Source organism: Ptychodera flava, chromosome 19, assembly GCF_041260155.1.
Source record: "Ptychodera flava strain L36383 chromosome 19, AS_Pfla_20210202, whole genome shotgun sequence".
Lineage (NCBI taxonomy): Eukaryota > Metazoa > Hemichordata > Enteropneusta > Ptychoderidae > Ptychodera > Ptychodera flava.
In genome coordinates this window covers 26159749-26179500 of record NC_091946.1, presented here as the reverse complement: position 1 = coordinate 26179500, position 19752 = coordinate 26159749, and the positions used below count along the sequence as shown (strand labels likewise).

The following is a 19752-nucleotide window of genomic DNA, read 5'->3' as shown; positions in this document are numbered from 1 at the left end:
AAAAAACAATTATCGCGTATTTGTGGTCGGTCACATGATTCAGCTCGACCAATTAAAATGCGACGGACAGGCCATGGTAATATAATGAAAAATATTATACACAGGCATAATTTTCGAGCTTAGTTATTAATGTCTACGGGGCAATTAGTATTTTTTAAATTATCTGTACTCTGTTTTCCTCTTTTCACTGTGAAATCTGAAATTTAATGATGTGAAAATATAGACCAGAAGAAGAGTCACTTGTCGGGCAACATAAAGTCAGGGGATCACTTCGACTGTTCGGACCAGAGAGCAAATATAACAATAACCGTGCAATTCACACCACAAGGAAACTCTGGCTCTTTGCTTGTTCGTCTGTTAGTTTCTGCGAGTTTGTCTTATTACTTATGTATGGTTATTTCCATATGCAATAAAGAACCTATAAAGAGTTGTAATTGTGTTCATGTTTGTCAATAAAGAAGGTGTCTGTTTGTTTCTTTTTGCTTGTTTGTTGTTTACAAGTATAGTAAAAAAATGATATTTTAAAATGTTTCTTATACAATCTCTCTTATCAAATAAAGCATACCCCTCCTCTGCCATGAGCAGTAAGCTTTGTGAAAACTGATTTTTATTTATTCCTTTATTTTGAAAGGGAATAGTTGAAATTATTTTGAGCACAGACAAGGACAAAAACAGGCTGTTTTTCCTCCTTGTCTGTGTTTTGAGGAATATTTTAATAAAAGTGTCTGTCTTCAGTTTCGAATCTTGTACTCCATTGGTTGTTTGTCAGATTACTGCTACTAGAAATCTCACCTCGGTCTGGTCTCCATGAGGCAGCATATCGAGATCTTGCTGTAAGCAGGCAGCATGGACCACCTGTTGGTACTTTGTCTCATTGTAAGGTTTGTCAAAGAGGATGTTCTCTTGGAGAGTGGAATTGAAGATGAAAGCCTGCTGTGCTGCATATGCTGTAGTTCCACCGACGGCGATTTCTCCATCGACGAGTCTCATCTGACTGAGGATGGCTGATATCAGAGAACTCTTGCCACTACCAACACCTCCACAGACACCTAATAACTGCCCCTTTTGAAGAGGAGAAGATGAGTATGTGCAAAAACGATACTAGCAGTTTGAAACAGAAGGAAGAATTACTTTCTTTGAAAATCGCAAATGTAATTAGAGTAAATTTTGAAAGATGTTATATGCTGGATTGAGCTCTAGGAACTCCTCATCGGATATTGAGCTGATTGCCCTGCATCATCCTCAAGAAACCGCCAGAACACAAAAAGTTCATAAAAGTCTATGAAAGAAAACAATAAGGTCAAAATCAATTGCCACAGGTGATCGAACTCTGTTTTAACGTTCGCCAGCATCAGAAGAGGACCGTAGCTGCAACAATATAAGTTGATTTTCATTCTGATCACTATGAAAATATTCAGAGAATCATTTCAAATTCAGTACTAATTAATTCCTAATAGATTTTAGTATATTTCTTTCCCTCTAGTCTATTTACTCATTATGTGAGTTCATTACCGGTGACATTACCGGTAAAGACAGTCCATGACAATTTTTTTATAATATACACCTCGAGCCACGTTCCTGTGTAACGCTAAGGGAAAAGACACCCTCCCATTTGTGTAATAATTTGCAGTATCACGCCCAGGCACAATTTGACCAAATATGGGCAAGCGTTTGCATTTCAGAACTAGCTTCACGTGTGAAGATCATTTGAGTGATTGACTATGGAAGGGACGCCAGTGACGTCACGGTCTCTGCAGGCGACCATTCATATTAAAATGAGCAGTATTTGCATACTATGGCTTGATCTCGCGACTAGACGGAGTATAGGCTAAGGCCAAAAATCTCCGAAGGCAAAATACTCCGGCAAGGGGCTAGATTGCTTTGTTTGAGGTCCTGGTTGAACACTCTTGGACAAATTGACTTTCAAACCACCACGCACGTATATAAAGGTGATACGTCATCAAAATTACGGCTTTTGGGGGCTGATATAAAAATATTGGTGTGAATCAATCTCTGATAAAATCCTAAGTATTCGTAATTTGGAAGTACGGTTGAAAAACTCTTATACAATGCCCAAACTATTTTTAAAACAATAATTTATTGCTGTTAATTTTTGGAAACAAATCCCCGATTAACATTCACAGCTTAAGTTCAGATGGAGTGGTTGGTTCGAGGGAAGCATTAAGTATTAAGCTTTACTCGAACGGTCACTTGTCGATGAATTTTTGCACGAATTGTGACAAAATCTGTAAAAACATATATAGAAACTGTATAATTGTGATCAACAGAGAGTGGTTACCTTGGGTAAAATTAAAGTGATATCGAATAAAGTCTTGACTATTTCTTCTTCTTTGGCATTGTCATCTTCGTATGAATTTGTGTTATTTCCACCATCCCCTGTCTTATAAGAACCTTCGTGTCCGTCCAAGACAATGTCTCCATTCCCTTTCCCCTTACTAAGCGATATCTCTTTCTTGGTGCTTTTCTTCCTCCCTTTCCGCCGCCTTGAACCTCTGTTCTCCTCACTCTCATCATCATTCACATTCTCCTTTACAGCATCTTTCTGTTTCTCCCACGCAAACGTTGCACCGTTGACTTCCACAGCATGTTTCGGATTGTCCGGTACCTTTGCGATTGGCTCCATCTCCGCCATAAGCAGTAGTCCCTTTTGTAAGAAAGAAACAGGCTTGTAAGTTGTAAATACAAAGCAGGTAACTATTTGTGAAGCAAATCCTACTGCGATTCAAAAATCATAATCGGACTCAATAGATATATATCAATTTTATACCTCAACAAGAATTTGCATGCCATTGAAAGATCACTGTGTAGCGTCTTAGCACAATCTATATATTTACATGTTTTTACCGTGATATATCCTGGTTTCTTATCTTGGATAAAAAAGAACTTCATGTCTTCGCACAGTCCACATTAACAGTATATTACAATCATATATACTGGTTTCATATCTTGAAAAACTTTCTCTAAAATCATTCTGATCCATTACATTTTTGCATTTATGTTAGTTGTCTCACACAAAGATACCATAACACCTTTCTGATGACCATGAGGATGATGCCTCGTTCATACCATTACTTACCAAACACTACAGAGAAAAATCTTCTCTGAACAATTAAGTATCTGTGTCCTACGATGGTATAATTGTGTCTTATAAGATAATAACAAAGTGGTTCCCTAATCATAGAGAAGCAATCATAGTTATTTTGTAAATAATATCATAAAGAATCAGAGAGACTTGTTTTACTGATTGAATTGAATGAAAAAAAGGTTCTTTATATATATATATATATATATATATATATATATATATATATATATATATATATATATATATATATATATAAAGTCAAATAAAAGGTACTTTATAGAAAATACCTTTATTCTTTCCTTTGAAACGCGTGTTTCAGCGTATATTCTCATCAACCAGGGCAAAAAGCCGATCTCTGTTCGAATGGTGTTAAAGAGTGCAATCAGCGTAAACGCTGTGGCAGCTGTCAGATCATTCCTGGTCTTCAGGTAAACTGTAACAGTCAGAATGGTGGCTATGTTTGACACAAGTGGTCCTATGGATATACCGATGCTTTGTGCATATCCTGAATACTGGAGCAATTTTCTTTCTTCTCTTCGAATGCCTGAGTATTATAATATCGAAAAAGAACAGTGGGTTATAAATGTATTAGAAGATTGCTAGGGACAGTTTAAAAGAAGCCAGCTGATAAATTTGACGTTGCAATATCTATAAATCAGGTTTACTTTGGTCTGAGACCTTGCAAAGTATTTCTGCCTTAGACAATGAGATTTCATGATGTAAGTGAATGTTCGTCAATACTTTCACATTCTCTGCACTTTCATTTGCAAGAGAATAAGATCTTGTATCGAAAAAACATAAAAACTCACTTACTTTCAACTGTCCTTGAGAATGGTATCTCCCAGGCATACATCTTGATGAGTTTGACACACGTTAGGATTTCGTTTACTAGGCGTACTCTCTTGTCAGTCACCTTGATTGATTTGGTCCGAATTACCTGAGCCAAAACGCCACACACAGCCTACAAGTAGAAGACAATGGCATCTTGATTGCGAATGAAAGCAGTCCTGCGTTGAACATATTCTCAAGGCAGGGCTTTTTATTCACAGGTTTTAATGCAAAAAACAGGATAACACATTTTTTCCAATTTAGAGTCAAATATAAAGTTCACACCATAGTCTAAATAATATATGATTAAAGCTCTCTACGTTAGGAAACTGTGAAAATCAATTTTTACATCATGTGAGACACGAATGTGTAAAAACGTACAAATTCACAAAAATAATGTTTAACATGAAAGGGTAACCTTCAATCCCACATATTGGATGTGTTGGCCTCTTGATAGTTACCATGAAATGGTTTGATCTTTCAAGGCTGGACTTTGTCATATGTTGTGCTATTTTTTAGGAAGGCTTTGGAAAATACTTTTTATTTATTATGTGGAGCTGGTGATATTTGTTTGTATGATATCGTGGTTGCGATGACGCATCGTCAGAGGTATTACCGGTAACGGCGTGAACACGAAGAAAGTTGCCAGTGTGCCAAGCAATCCAGATGGTCCCACCAGTATATATGCATAAATGATGGTGAGGATGCCAAGTACAATGCTTCCATACATGAGAGGAAAATACGTCAGCAATTCAAAATACCTCTGGGTATCATTGGTACATAAGTTTACCAGCTGAAAACAAAATGCAAGTGATGTATTCAGATTTTATAATCAGAAAAAATATCATCACTGACGGAAAATCTTCTTTAGTGACAATAGACGTAAATATAGAAACTGAGTTACAAAAGTGAATAGAAGTAGTACCTAGTACTAAGGAGATATTAATTTTGTACCTGGGTTATCAGTTCAGGAACTAACAAAAAAAGGTAAATCATCTAGACGTGACAGATATGGTATTCGTTTTCAAAACGAGGCAAAAAAGTCACTGCAGTCATAATCACGTTTTATTCAGAAAACACATTAAAGCCTCAGTTCCTTTTCCCTCAAAACTTTCTGCACATTCATTGTGGCAGGGCATATTGTTTAATGATACAATTTGTTGCGACAAAATGCAAAGATTGATTGTCAAAAGAGTTACTGTAAGTTGCAACAAAGTGTAGAGTTCAATGATTTATGGTAACATGTAATGTTAAGGGAGAATTAAACAACAATGGTGGGAAATGATGAGTTGTGCAGTTGTAACAGTCATAGCTGTAAAGACGATCATGAAATTGGCAAATTCCTATCACATTGTCTAACCTCACCTCTCCAACTGTCTTGTCCTGCATACTACGCAGTCGTATCATTTTGCGGTATACCATCGCCATGATGGCGTTTCTTGCTCTGACACCTGTCCTGACAGTCACGGCCCACATTACACTTTGTGAGAATATACGAAGCAACTCAGACCCAAAAATGGCAAAGACCAGGAGAAGGCCTTGAGTGAGATTGCGTTCCGGCTGCTCCAGGTACTGCAGTAGTGCTTGTATCAACACACCCTTGGAAAACATAGAAAACATATGCGCATCAATGAGAGAAATGTAATTGCCTGCCTGAGACAACAGAAATGTTAATTGCCTGCCTGAGACAACAGAACCAGAAACAAAGGATGTTCTCAAATCACCCACTGTACCATAGACACTATAAGAGTAGATAACCTTGGCGAGAACGTTGGTGACCACTTGACCCTTTCGACGTAATATGCTTAATGTTAACACTGATCTTGGGGTTTCGGAGATAGAGGTAACCTAGTCGCCCTTGATGTTTAGCAGGTTTGAACTACTTAAAGGTCATTATCATAAATGCTTGAATTCCAATGAAAAATACATGCTAAATAGCATTGTTGGCTTTGTTTCAATAAAAAGGAATGTATAGTGGCCAAAATTCATGTCATCCTATTCAGTACTTTCCTGAAAATTACTTCCTAACTAACCTAACTTCCTGAAAGTCTTATATAGAGCCATGCATTGGCATACATGAGAAGGTCAATGATGAGGCATATACTGTTGTATACTGATACTATTCTCTTGGAACAACCTAGATGGCGTTTATACATAACATAACAAACTCAAACTCAATGAGAGTAAAACTAAAGCTCTTATAATACGATCTCAGTTCAGCGATCACCTCGTCCCCTTAACTTATTAAGCATTGGATCTTATTCTGTTGAAATTGTCAATTCTGCAAGGAATATCGGCTTGACATTTGATGACAAGTTCAAGTACATGACATGCTGATCAATTTCCTAAAATCTCCGTCAAATAAGCCATGTTCGCCAGTTTTTAGCCAAAGAAACCTGTCAGTTGTTTTGTTTATGCCCTGATTACATCAAAACTAGATTACTGTAATTCACTCCTGTGTGGTTAATCATCAGCTTACATTCTTCTGTAATGCTCTCCCTTGTAAAGATATCATCTCGAAGCGTCCCTCACGTGGCCAAGGCGTGTTAAGGTTGACTCAAGATCGTACGAGAAGGATATAAGAGATAGTGTGATACTTTTAATTAATTATTAGTTAAGATTTCAATGAGGACAATCGAGTACGGGATATTCCATGGTGTGATCTTCTTTGATCTCAAGAAACAATCAAAGACTGGCAGGAAAATTTCTACGTGATGACCATTGTATAATGATGATAATTTTGTAGTTATGTAAGTTTAGAAGAGGCATATAACTTTGTAGCGAATGTACACGGATGATCAGAATTGGAGACAGGGAATGTCACGAGTCATCTCGAATAAAGATTTAAAGTTGCGCTACAATCTACATCTTGGTGTGTTAGCTTCATTTACTTAAAGCACTACGGTCCAGACTGGTACCTCAACTTTTAATCTCCTATCTACGAGCGTGACACTTCCACTTTCGCATGTTTAGAATTATGCAGCCAGAATTGTGTCTTGTACACGAGAGTCATGCCATATCACTCCGACTCTCAAGGAACTACACTGGTTACCTGTACACTTCAGAATCCAGTAAAAGATCCTACTCATCACCTTTAAAGCTCTGAACAACAATACTCCTGCCTTCACGTCGGACCTGATCAATCTCAAAGATTCAGGGTTCTTCGATCTTATGTTTCACGTTCCACAGAGTAGACGCCAAAGCTACGACAATCATGTTTTTTCACGCACTGCCCCTAACCTGAAACAGAGTCCAAGTACAAGAAGTCTGTTTGATTGATTGATTGATTGATTGATTTATTGTACTTACTGCTGTTAAAACCACTGCGAATGGCCAGATCTGCACAACTACTGCCATGATACACCTACTTCTGGCATATCGCCAAACAGCACCGCTAAATGAGGCTTTTTCAGCACCATCCCTCTTCAAAACTTCGTTCCAATGTTTTTCTAACCTTAATAGAGACACAAAATAGCATTCCTATTATCAGATGTGGTTCTCTTTGAATAATTTCGCAACTTTCAAGAGTTGGAGAAAAGAGGACTCCCATAAAAGCATAATTCAGAAAAAATATATTGAAAACGCAATTACATGTATTGTAAGCTTATAACTTTCTGAATTCAAACTGTAGAAACATTGACACAACAACACATTCACAATAAATGGCAAAGCAGTACTACTCCCTTAGGGGATTTGTATAATTCACTTTGGATGAAATTCCAGAGACTCAGGTATTGAACATGAAGTCTATTGATATTAAATACTCATGAGATGCAATGACATCATACGAGAGGACATGCAAACAGTAGCCATACACTCTGATCGCTTTATGCCTGTCACCCATTTACGAAACTTTCCCTTTAAAGATGGCAAATGGTATGCAGATCAGTCCAGGCTGTGGTTATTTAAAAATATAAACTTGTTACAATCTTGGACTATGCCTAAAGGCGGTCCTTGGACTACATGTAAGTGCGAAACTGGCCAGTAACAAATTTCTTGCACGGGAGTATTACTTCAATTTGGAAACCTTGGGTCGGTCCACTGGCTAAAACGGTGCCCAATGTTGCCACAATATCTTATTCTTGACTTTCGAAGGTAAAAAAATATAGACAGTGAAGGTTTTAGTATATGACATTCCGCAGCTTACGACAAGATGCTCACTTCCGTGTTGTAAGGAATAACCATCAATTGACCCTAACGCACACACTTTTGTCGGAAAGCTGCAGGCAGAGTTGGATGATGACATTAGCTTTGTTGTAATCTCGTTGTAACCTCTATTAGATAATCGAATACCGGGTCTTGGCCACCATGTTTCCCGGTCAGTGTATCACTCCATTGTATGAGCGGTCAGTGCAAGGAAACCATTAGTCTGTAAGCTATATGTCTTACCTCAATGCATTAACCATGGCAGCATCTTTTTCTGAACAAGGGAGTATTTTCTCCATTGTCAGTTTATTCTTGTAGGCCAAAACCATAAGTCTTGTGACCCAGTGATATGTCATGAAGGAAAACAATCCGATCTGGTCTAACGGGCTCTTGGATTTGTCCCTGTCGCATATTTGGATAAAATGAAGTCGAAAAAAGTAAATATATTCGAGAAATTAAATTTAGAAGAATCAATCTTGTTCGTAATTATTTGTATGAGGACAATGTTTGAAAAACAATATGCCACAAACTAAATAAAAGCAGCACTTTCAATACATTTACACTATTGGCAGGGCGCGCCTCAAAATTGAAAGACTTAAACTTACGTTTAACCTTTCTCAAGAAAACTGAACCATTCTCTTTCAAAATCAGGAATAGAAATCAGAGATAACAGTGCAAATTTTGGTACGAGGCAAAGAAATTACCCAACATTTTTAAAACGCCACCTTATCTGTTTTAACTCTTTGAAGAAAATAAATTTTCAATAAGTAAATAAATACTCAAATAAATAAATAAGACTGTGAATAAAGTTTTTACTTCATCGGCTTCGAAATGAGCCCCTCCAGCGATAGAACAGAACGTTGCTAAGGATTGAAAAGTCCGACTATCTGTCCCTGAGGCGCATTCTACCTCAATACACAAGTGTAATCGTTGCTTATTTTCCAATATCAATACATCTTGTGCGGTTCTTAATTTTTTCATGCAGCTGTTTAATTAATGTAGTTGTAAAAAACATGATTGCTTTGCTGTCAATACGCCCATTACCATGAAATCATGCAAATGTAACATGGCATACTGGTATTGGTACACCATTTTAATAGTAGCAACAACTAATCTTGTGATATACATGGCGTCCCATTACAGATACTTACATTCTTGGTCTGATTGGGAAAAGTACCCTCATGGTGTCACTGTACTTTCCGCATTTCCGAGGTGCATTTCCTCTTTCTTTCGTCCTCTCATCTTCGTCATCTAACGGAATTTCCATGAAGCCGATGTCGTTTACGGACGATTTCCCAGACTCAAGTTCTGCTATGTTGTCATCACTTCTAGTATTTTCAGTTCTAACAAGCGATTTTGAATCATCGCCTGTGGTGACATCTTCAACGCTGTCTCCATCATCTTGCATGTCTACAGCAGAAGCATGTTTGTCGCTGTCCGAGTGTGAATCATCTATACTTTTCTCATCTGTATCAATGTTTTCCCTAGCAACTGTTGCTTCACCATCCTTATCCGCACTCTTCTTATTGTCTTGCCCGTTCTGTTGTTCCGCTGACGTATCTCCGTCATTTTCTGACATCGGTGAGTCCTCCACTTCTTCAAGTCCGTTTTCGTTGAGGCTGGTGGCATTTCCTTCTGTGTTTCCTATATCTGCACTGGGACTGCTTTTATCTGTGTCTTCCATTTTTATATCATTGTTCACTAACTAGAAACCTGCAAGGGAATTTAAAGGGAGCATAACATTTAGATTTTTTACATTTAATCCAGAAAACCATTACTCTAAATCATGTCTTTGCGCCTAGCATGCTGTTTATGGAATTTAGGTATAACCATGGGTCCGCTTAGATACAGCATATTCAAACATTTCCTACGTAATCAATGGTCAAAGAGTTTTCAGCAAAATTGAGAACCCAAGAACCCACAAACTCAATAATACTGCGCATTTCGCTAGAAAAGCATGCAGCTAATTCAAAGACTTAGTGTTCGCAACTGTGCGCTTGCGTACATGTACGTGCGTGTCATTCCGTTCGTCTGTCTGTCTGTCTGTCTGTCTGTCTGTCTGTCTGTCTGTCTGTCTGTCGCTAGCTGGATTTAGTTCCAGTCGTAACTTATAAACCGATCTTTAAAATATCATAAATGGCATCATCATGAGAACATCTAGATCTGATTAGATTGTTGTTGACGCGGCTTGCATTATTATTATAGGTCATTTGTATAGTTAATGAATTTGTGAAATTGCTGAATTTGCAAATCAGTACCAAGAACATACACAAATTTGGTGTTAATTTTCGGGCACTTAAACTTTTCCATGGTCTTATTATGCAAACGTGTCGACGGGAGGAAATTTGCATATTTAACAAATTATTCTATACTAAGCTACACGTTGAAATTCAGAACACTGAACTTCACCAGACCTCTGAAGTATTTTGGTCATATTTAGGTCTAGATATGCTGAATGTTTTATGAGAATGACATACCAATTATTTGCTCCTTTGCATATTTAATGAATTTCTGTAATTAGGCCACATATCAATACTGAAAGCACCGACATAAACCAGACTACTGATATTTATCGATCATACTTAGTTTACTCATGCTAAATATTTGATGAGCACGACGTGTTTACTATTAGCTCATCTACTTATTAAATTAATTTATGCAATGTGGTATCGATACTGAATATACTTATTTTCACCAAACCTCATGTACTAATTGAACATACTTAGGTCTACTTATACTCAACGTTTAATGAGTGCGACTTTCAAATTATTACATCATTAGTATCTTCAATGAACTTCTATAATTTGGACAGAGATCAATATTTAATGCTCTTATTTTTACCTAACCTCTGATATATATATATATATATATATATATATATATATATATATATATATATATATTATATATATATATATATATATATATATACATATATATATATATATATATATATATATATATATATATATATATATATATATATATATATATATATATATATATATATATATATATATATATATATATATATATATCATCCGTAGGTCTACTTACGCTGAATGGTTTATGTGCACGACTTTCTTATTATTTGCTCACTTGCATATTTAAGGAATGTCTGTACATAAGTCATACATCAATAAACAATGAACTGATTTGAGCCAAATTCTTGAATGATCTACTTATGAATTGATCATTACTTCACTATTCTTACGGCTAGTATAACATAATTATGAATGTATAATGAGTTGATATGAGTCATTTGACATCGGTGACTTGTAACCGTACCTCACACGTTGTCATTCGTTAGGAAACTGGTGTCAAAACCTCAGTGGGGGTCTCTTTTCCTTAGTTGCCTTATTTATTTTGTAATCTCTTGCCCTTGGTTTGATGATTGTCATTGTTCCTCAAAGAGAAAGGCTAGAATTGTTATATTGTGGTCTGACTGTTGTGTTTTGTGTAACACCTTTGGATCTTTTGTGTTTTCTTACTTTTTGATTGTCGCTGTAATCAGCATTCGATTGTTTGTGAAGTTTCTGTTCTTTCTGTATGCTATAATTGGTTCATCTGAAAATAACGCGGGCAGAGTTTGGTCGCGTTTTGTATCATTTTCCAGTTTCATCATAGAGCTTGTTTGATCAGTGTGAATTCAATGTAGGGACTCAAAGTAACTGACAATGTATAAATGAGTTTTGTGACTTTGTCATTAACCTAACTGTGTTATTCATGTACAGCTGACGGTTTGCTAGGGTAACGTCTTTACTGGTACAGGGTATTTCTTTTTTTTGTAATATCGTTGTTTTAGTAAGTGTAATAAGCATCAAACTTTTCCGGATTCTCCACCAATTTGTCACGACTGCTACTTCACGGTCTATAAGTCAAGAGGTATCAGTCGGGGATCGTTACGTAACGTTTTCAGTTACTGAAGCTGACACCAAGTTGTCGGTTATATACACCACATTATATCTTTATTGCTAAACAGCCACGGGGATGACTCTAAAGTCAACTCTCTCATGTCTTAACCAACTCGGTTTTAACTCTCTGTCCTAAAAGTACACAACTTAAATCGTTTAAACAGGAACTTCTCCTGTAAAAGCCGGATTATCGTAAATCTATGCAAATGCCAAAAGCCACGCTTCTGATCGGACGAGCCGTGGTTGGTCCCAGAATCCCATTATTTTGACATGTTTCAGGCGTTCATTGTAATTTACTTTTACATATGACGTATGTGAATACATAGCGACTAAACTTGAGTTGAAAATAAACTGCAAAAATGTTCCGCTTTTTTCGTAGAACGCACATGTTTCAAAACGTGTTCCCTGTACGGCTATTTGACACCTCTTTGCATATGTCACGTAAGTGTCAATCATGATTATTCAAATTTCTCATATGGTCAAAGCGATGCAATGCAAATTCGAAAACTCCCGCCAAGTGCATGCAAATGGTTGCATCATCAGTAACCCCCTATTGTGCGCCCACGGTCCTGTAACTTCCCGTTTAATAATGTACAGGAAGAATGTAAAAGGTGTCCAAAACTAAATTTATGCTTGTCAATACCGTATTAAGCTGTTCTAAAAAAGGCAGAGATTGTTGACGACGTTATATTAAACCAGTACATGACTAGTGCGTTCTCAGGATTGTCCGATGGAATGTAGCATATTTAAATAACAAGGGTTACAACCAGCGTATATATTTAAGAGATTTATCAGCCTTGGTATGAAGGAGTTTCCTTGTCATCTTAGATGAGAAATATTCCTCCGAAAGGTCACCCATTCTCTAAGTTTAAGTTCGTTCCTTCAACGGTTCTGATTCAAGGGATACAGTCGTTTGAATTTGAATATAACCAAAGAGTTCGATCGGCAGCACCTTCGCGCTGACCGCTTGGCAGTCTGTCTGCGTTTTTGCGGCCGGAAAAAAACTTAAAAGTGGCATTTTCTGGAGCGTGTGCCCGCGTGTCACCTGTTTGGTGTCCACTTACATAATGAACGCCGCCATAGCTTCGCGCCCTTTTAAAGGGAGGCTCCACATTTAAGGAGTCGTGCACCCAACACAATGTTTTTTGCTCAAAATCACATTTTTGCAAATATTTATTCAATTTTAACTAATTTGTTAACCCTAGATTAAAATATTTGTTGGATTTACCTTTTAGCTTGTCAAGCAGTCGTAAGTTGCGCGATAAAGAAGTAAATTTATGCAAATGTATGCAAAGCACCTGGCTTCTCTTTTCTCCCGATTTCAAGATTTCCAAAGAATTTAACTCCACTGTGATTGGGTCAAATGTTCTGAAATTTTCACATTATGTTCTTTAAATGCTATATAACAAAAGACTATTTTGTTTGGCTATAAAGTTCTTACATTTTGAATAAGAAGCATTTTAATTTTGCTAATCATGATTTTAATCACTCTTTCAACCGTTGCCATTTTAGAATGAAGGTAGATGATGCAAACTAAAATAATCGTTTTTCCCCATATACTCTTGTTTCAAATGAAATATATAATTTCAGACGTTACTGATTATATTTAACCAGTACATGACTAGTACGTTCTCAGGATTGTCCGATGGAATGTAGCGTCTTTAAATAACAAGGGTTACAATCGGTTTATATATTTAAGAGATTTCTCAGCCTTGGTATGAGGGAGTTTCCTTGTCATCTTAGATGAGAAATATTCCTTCGAAAGGTCACCCATTCTCTAAGTTTAAGTTAGTTCCTTCAACGGTTTTGATTCAAGGGATACAGTCGTTTGAACTGCACTCAAAGGCCGTATAGGACCAATACGAAAAATGTAAACGCTGTATCTATGGTACTATGGTGATTGATGAAAATTAAAACATGTCTCTCATAATCTACATCGTACAATTCAACTATTGCAGCTATGATGATGAGATGCATCTAGATATCGTGCACTAAATGAATTGTTTGTAAACAAGAAACTCGCACAGGCGCAGTTCCGACGACCGTTTCCCTTTAAGGTTACTTCTGGTGCATGGCCAAATCGTTAACATAACGGATAGCATGGTGTTCATATCTGAATACTTGAACACTGACGTTTACGAAGCTAAACGAATTAGGCCTAGTACCTATTTTATCCTTACGCGGCATTAAAAAAATCCTCAACAACCATTTCACCAAGATGCATTTAATTTCAAAATGTTTTTTAGCATTCAGATGTGCAAATAAAAACATACAGGGGCTTTATCTGCTGTTGTTTTGTTTTATATTGTGAAATAGAGAACTAAATGAATTAGAATTTGACCTCGGAATGGCCCTATTGCTGTTAATTACACAAAATCAAGACAATGGACTGTTGACAATATAGAGGATATAATTAATAATAGTAATAATATTTGGTTCTTATATAGCGCACATATCCACAAGTAGATGTGATCAAGGCGCTTTACAATTATTATTACCCCTGGTCACTGGACCTAATATGATACCACTCAACTCCCTGGGGAGCAGACAACAGCTCACATGTGCAGCCAATAAGCGCAGCAGAGCTAAACGCACACATAACAACCTCTATCCTACCAGGTACCCATCACTCCTGGGTGGGGAGAAGCAATGAGGAATAAAGTGCCTTGCTCAAGGACACAACACCACAGCCATGCCGGGGCTCGAACTTACCATCCTTTGATCGTGAGTCCACTGCTCTATAGCCACTGGCCCATGATGCCTCCACCATATCAAGTTGTCACCATGGGCAAGTTAGAATCACCGTCATATGCTATATTCTATAGCTTGCTGTTTCAATGTTTCTATTAGTACTAACACTAACTTTATTAATGATAGATATTAATATTTCTACATTCTTTGATAGTGAAGAAAGCAAAACATCTAGCGTAGCCGCAATTTTCAATCCCAGGATCTCGCATTAGTGGAGTTCCCCTCCCAGTCAAACACTTGGCCAGTACGATGTTTGATTTCTGTAACATAAATTACACAAACTGATCTCAACCTTTTGGCGCCTTTTGCTAATCCTGCAAACAGAGTTTATACAAGCGTTTGATTGACGGTCGGTTCAAATCGCCAAACCTGGTGTATGTCCACTTACATAATGAACGCCGCCATAGCTTCGCTTCCTTTTAAAGGGAGGCTCCGCCTTTAAGTAGTCGTGCACCAAACACAATGTTTTTTGCTCAAAATCACATTTTTGCAAATATTTATTCAACTTTAACTAATTTGTTAACCCTAGATTAAAATATTTGTTGGATTTACCTTTTAGCTTGTCAAGCAGTTGTAAGTTGCGTGATAAAGAAGTAATTTATGCAAATATATGCAAAGCACCTGGCTTCTCTTTTCTCCCAATTTCAAGTTTTCCAAAGAATTTAACTCCATTGTGACTGGGTCAAATGTTCTGAAATTTTCACATTATGTTTTTAAATGCTATATAACAAAAGACTATAAAGTTCTTACATTTTGAGTAAGAAGCATTTTAATTTTGCTAATCATGATTTTAATCACTTTTTTGAGTGTCAGTCTTTCAACCCTAGCCATTTTAGAATGAAGGTAGATGGTGCAAACTAAAATAGCCGTTTTTTCCCCATATACTCTTGTTTCAAATGAAATATTAAATTTCAGAAAATAGTATCAAGTTTTTGACTTTCTTTAATTTTTATCATTAATACCGAAATTGAGGTTTTTTACCCCACAATATACACTACCTTCATCCTTCGAGTCAACTATTGCTACTATACTAAACTTTAGACTCTCTGCTTTCTGAAGATATATGGTATGAGGGGGTTTTCTTGTTATCTTAGGGAGCGTTCAGTTATTATGGCCGGGGGTGGGCCGGCAAATTCTTCCTGCGCTTCAGTCAAAATAAGTGATACCCCCCTCCCCATTGTACCAAAAATGGATGACCCCCTTTCAAGATGACAAAAAATTCATGACCCCCCCCCCCACATTGCTTGAGTAAAGCTGCACACACAAACACCTCGGGGTATGGAGCAATAGAATCCCCCCAAAAAGAGCTTAGATTTTTTCAAATGACCTTCCTTACAAAACTCAAAAGGTGTTAATGATCAGATTTCTCCTTCTGACTTGCTATAATTTTGAAATTACCCCTCAAAAGGGTTGGGCAGAAATTACTGATGGATCGCAATATTTTTGCGCAAGCGTGTGTGTACAAAATTTTGATATTTTGATTTAATTAAAAATCAGCTGTTGATAATGTTGATTCACCATACATGGTATACATATATTTTCTCATACATTTGTGAGAAATCTATGTAATACTTTTTCAATGCAAAACTATATCTGTGCATTTATAGATATTCGATAATTTACATAAATGTACTTAAATAAAATAGGGTTGTTACAACTGGCATGCGGACAAAAAGTTTGACCTTAGAATTTCACCAAAAATGTTCATCCACTATACATGGGAGTCAATGATAAAATTGTGAATAATTTTTTTTTCCAATGAAAAACTTGGTATACTTGTGCATATACAGATGTTCAATAATTAACATAATTGTACTTGATTAGAATATGATGGTTAAAGGTGCATATTATGTGTACAAGAAATCTGATTATGGAACTTCACTGAAAATGTTCATTCACTATACATGGGAGTCTATGAGGAAAGTATGAATAATTTTTTTCCAATACAAAAATAGGTAAACCCATATATTTATGCACTCTCGATTATTGATATCAATGTACTTGATTAGATTAGGGTGGTGACAAATGGATGTGTTCGCCAGAAATTAGATTTTTGGAATTATACCAAAATGTAGATTCACCGTACATGGGAGTCTATGAGGAAAATGAATAATTTTTTTCCAATACAAAACTATCAAAATCTGTGTATTTATAGACATTTGATAATTCATTTTAAAGTTCTTAGTTAGCCTAGGATGATTAAAGGTTGATATGTGTGCAAGAAATTGGATTTTGGAATTTCACCGAAATGTTGATTCACTATACATTGGAGTCTATGAGAAAACTAAGAATATTTTTTTTTAAAAGCTAAACTAAATTAATTTGTGCTTTTATAGGTGTTTGATAATTGATACAAATGTACTTGATTCAAATAGGGTATTTAAATGTTCAGATGTGGACAACAATTATGATATTGGAATTTCACCTAAAAGTATTATTTAACTTTTCATGGTTCTAGTAGTCTCGTACAGGTAACTGTTAAATAATTTCCCTGACAAAACTTGCTATATCTCTAATATGTAAGTAATAGGAATTGTTCATCGCCCTCAGTGCAGTGAGCTTGATTTACAATAAGACAAGCCTCAGAGTTATCCAGTCGAGATGTTCATGTGACAGATAATTATACTTTTGTTCAGATTTACAGGTGAATACCTTCAGAGAATGAAATCATGCAACGAATCATTTTTATCTCCCAGAATATTTCTGAACACTGAAACTGCTTTTTGACGGGACGGATACTTATGAAAATTAAGTGACCCCCCTCTGAGCTGTTTGAAAAATACATGACCCCCCCCCCTTTGCAGTTTTCAAATTTGAGGTGACCCCCCTGGATTTTGCCCGCCCACCCCGGCCATAATAACTGAACACTCCCTTAGATGAGAAATATTCGTTCGAAAAAAACCGGGTTTGCAACGTGCGGCTCCACCTTAAGTCATGGCGAGCATTCAGCCATTCACAATGAAAGTTCTGAATGCTGATTTGCTGAAAAACATCGTTCATTGAAGTGAAACATTTCTCAGGCTAAATGAACATTTCCTTCGTTCACAGGTAAGCACTGATAGCGTTCGACTTGAATTCCTCTAGTGCTGTGTATTACATGTTAAAGGTTGTGTGTTTCAGGTTATAAACCTCGCGCCAAGTCTTTGAAAAACACTTCGACTCCACAAGGTTTTAACCCCACACTGTAAACTAGATGACCCAATTTCTCAATAGGTCTGCGACCTTTCACCCCGTATTATTGTAAGGACACTGTGCAGCCTTTGTCACCCTTTTCGTTGACAACACAAACACAATAATGCATCCAGCCCCAAGGGAGGGATTTAAGATTTAGAGTTTTAAACAGTTGCTGTTATTTTACAGCTTCGTATATTCGTCTTATCACCTGCAGGGAAAACTGACTATTTCATGTATTTAGACATGATCCCTGAATTTTTGCAGTTTAATTGTCGGCTACACTTCTACTTCTAATGTAGACAGACACGCAGTGTGGGGCCGGGGGTCAAGGTCAACTACTTGTATACTATGTTGATAAGTTATGAGCCACAGTCCCCTACTGTAGGCCGGACGAAGCGCTGCTGGTCGGACCAAGTTCAGAGCAAAGATGAAAGAATACAAGTGGATGAGTCCAAAGAAGGGGAATACAGAGAAAAAAAATAGAGCAAGCAAACGCGTGGGAGGGAGGGAGGGCGGGGGAACGCTCGAAGGTCGAAGCTAACAATGGTAAATCAAGGGCTTGCGTCGTCCTAAACACGAAAATATTGACTACTGCATTTTTTGTTCACAATGCTCGTAAAAACAAGAAAAATATTTTCATTTGGAGAAAAAATTGCTAAGAAGATATTAAGTGTCAGTAAATTCCATGGTACACATCACCATAGCAGGATCTCTTTGAACGAATTCCAATTGTATTTGAAAATCCCTGACCCTTTCAGCATGATCAAGGTTTGGTCCGACCCCATTGCTTTCAGTGGTGTTGAAATTGGAGATGAAATTGTTGAATATATAGGCAACTGGCCTAGGTGAATACAAATCAGGGAATATCAGAACTACAGTTTTGGGAAAGGATAGTGTGTGCATAAATGTGCCGGTGTGTTTTTGAGGGCGTATGAAATAAGAATTCTATGGAGCCATAAATTTTGGCCATTATTTCTTTGGCTCAAAAAAAATCGCCAGGAAAGTGAAATATCTTCTGTATCCCAGGAAGTAAAATTTGGATACCCCCTAAACTTTGGACAAGCCGACCTGACACTGGCACTTCTATATGTATACGCATGGCTAGCTGCGTGACTATTATGTGAAAACGTGTTAAATGTGCTGGTTAGTAGTATATCAAATGGTCTGTCAAAAAAATTAAGTGTTGAAGACATACCTAACACAAACAACAGCCGTGGGTTTCCTTCAGACTGTCAGGTAATTGCCCCGGAAGGCTACTATGCAGCGTATAAACACTTTCAGGACGCTTTTCGGTAGAGTGAATAATCATGCCCCTGCGACCGTTGTAGAATCGGACATGAACAACGCCCTCACTCACTTTCTCGTACAATATGTGTGCGCATGTACGCGTTTTCTGCCACAAGATAATTTTCTTGGGAAATGGCAATCAGTGAAAGTTTACAATTACTATAAAAAAATTAAACTCCACCGTGCCGATATTTGAGGATTGTGATGATTTTTAAGAAGTTTTAAAACAAAAATAATAATTGTTGTTGTTTTGACCGAAAATAAATCTCGACAGCGAGCACGCTTACATGCAGGGTATCTGACCTGCTAGCTTGACACACCCGTGGTGCTGTCCCAGCAAAGGACGCCGTTCATTTACTGTTGCTTGGAAAGGAGACGGCAAAACGCTGGAGAGGCTTTGATTGAAATTGAATATCAAACAGCCGGAAAGTAAAACAGAAATATTAAAATAACAAAAATATTGACAAATTCATCAAAGCTTACTCTAGCCACGGCAGGGGTGGTCCCTTAAATTAAAAACGGGCGATGGTCCGCACGAGTATCTTA

The 19752-nt window shown here is 37.0% G+C and overlaps 1 protein-coding gene across 1 annotated transcript in view; it reads right to left on the bottom strand.

Annotated features, from left to right (window-relative positions):
- Positions 1-19201, bottom strand: part of LOC139119107 (ATP-binding cassette sub-family C member 5-like) — a 37111-nt gene extending 17910 nt beyond the window's left edge. Inside the window, exons 1-10 of the mRNA XM_070682745.1 lie at positions 19115-19201; positions 9232-9793; positions 8324-8482; positions 7244-7388; positions 5300-5533; positions 4551-4727; positions 3920-4067; positions 3394-3650; positions 2300-2665; positions 793-1062 (exon numbers count right to left, since the gene is read on the bottom strand). Of these exons, the coding sequence (XP_070538846.1) occupies positions 793-1062; positions 2300-2665; positions 3394-3650; positions 3920-4067; positions 4551-4727; positions 5300-5533; positions 7244-7388; positions 8324-8482; positions 9232-9764 (2289 nt within the window). The 5' untranslated portion in view covers positions 9765-9793; positions 19115-19201. The remainder of the gene's footprint in view (positions 1-792; positions 1063-2299; positions 2666-3393; positions 3651-3919; positions 4068-4550; positions 4728-5299; positions 5534-7243; positions 7389-8323; positions 8483-9231; positions 9794-19114) is intronic.
- Between the last annotated feature and the right edge of the window lie 551 nt (positions 19202-19752).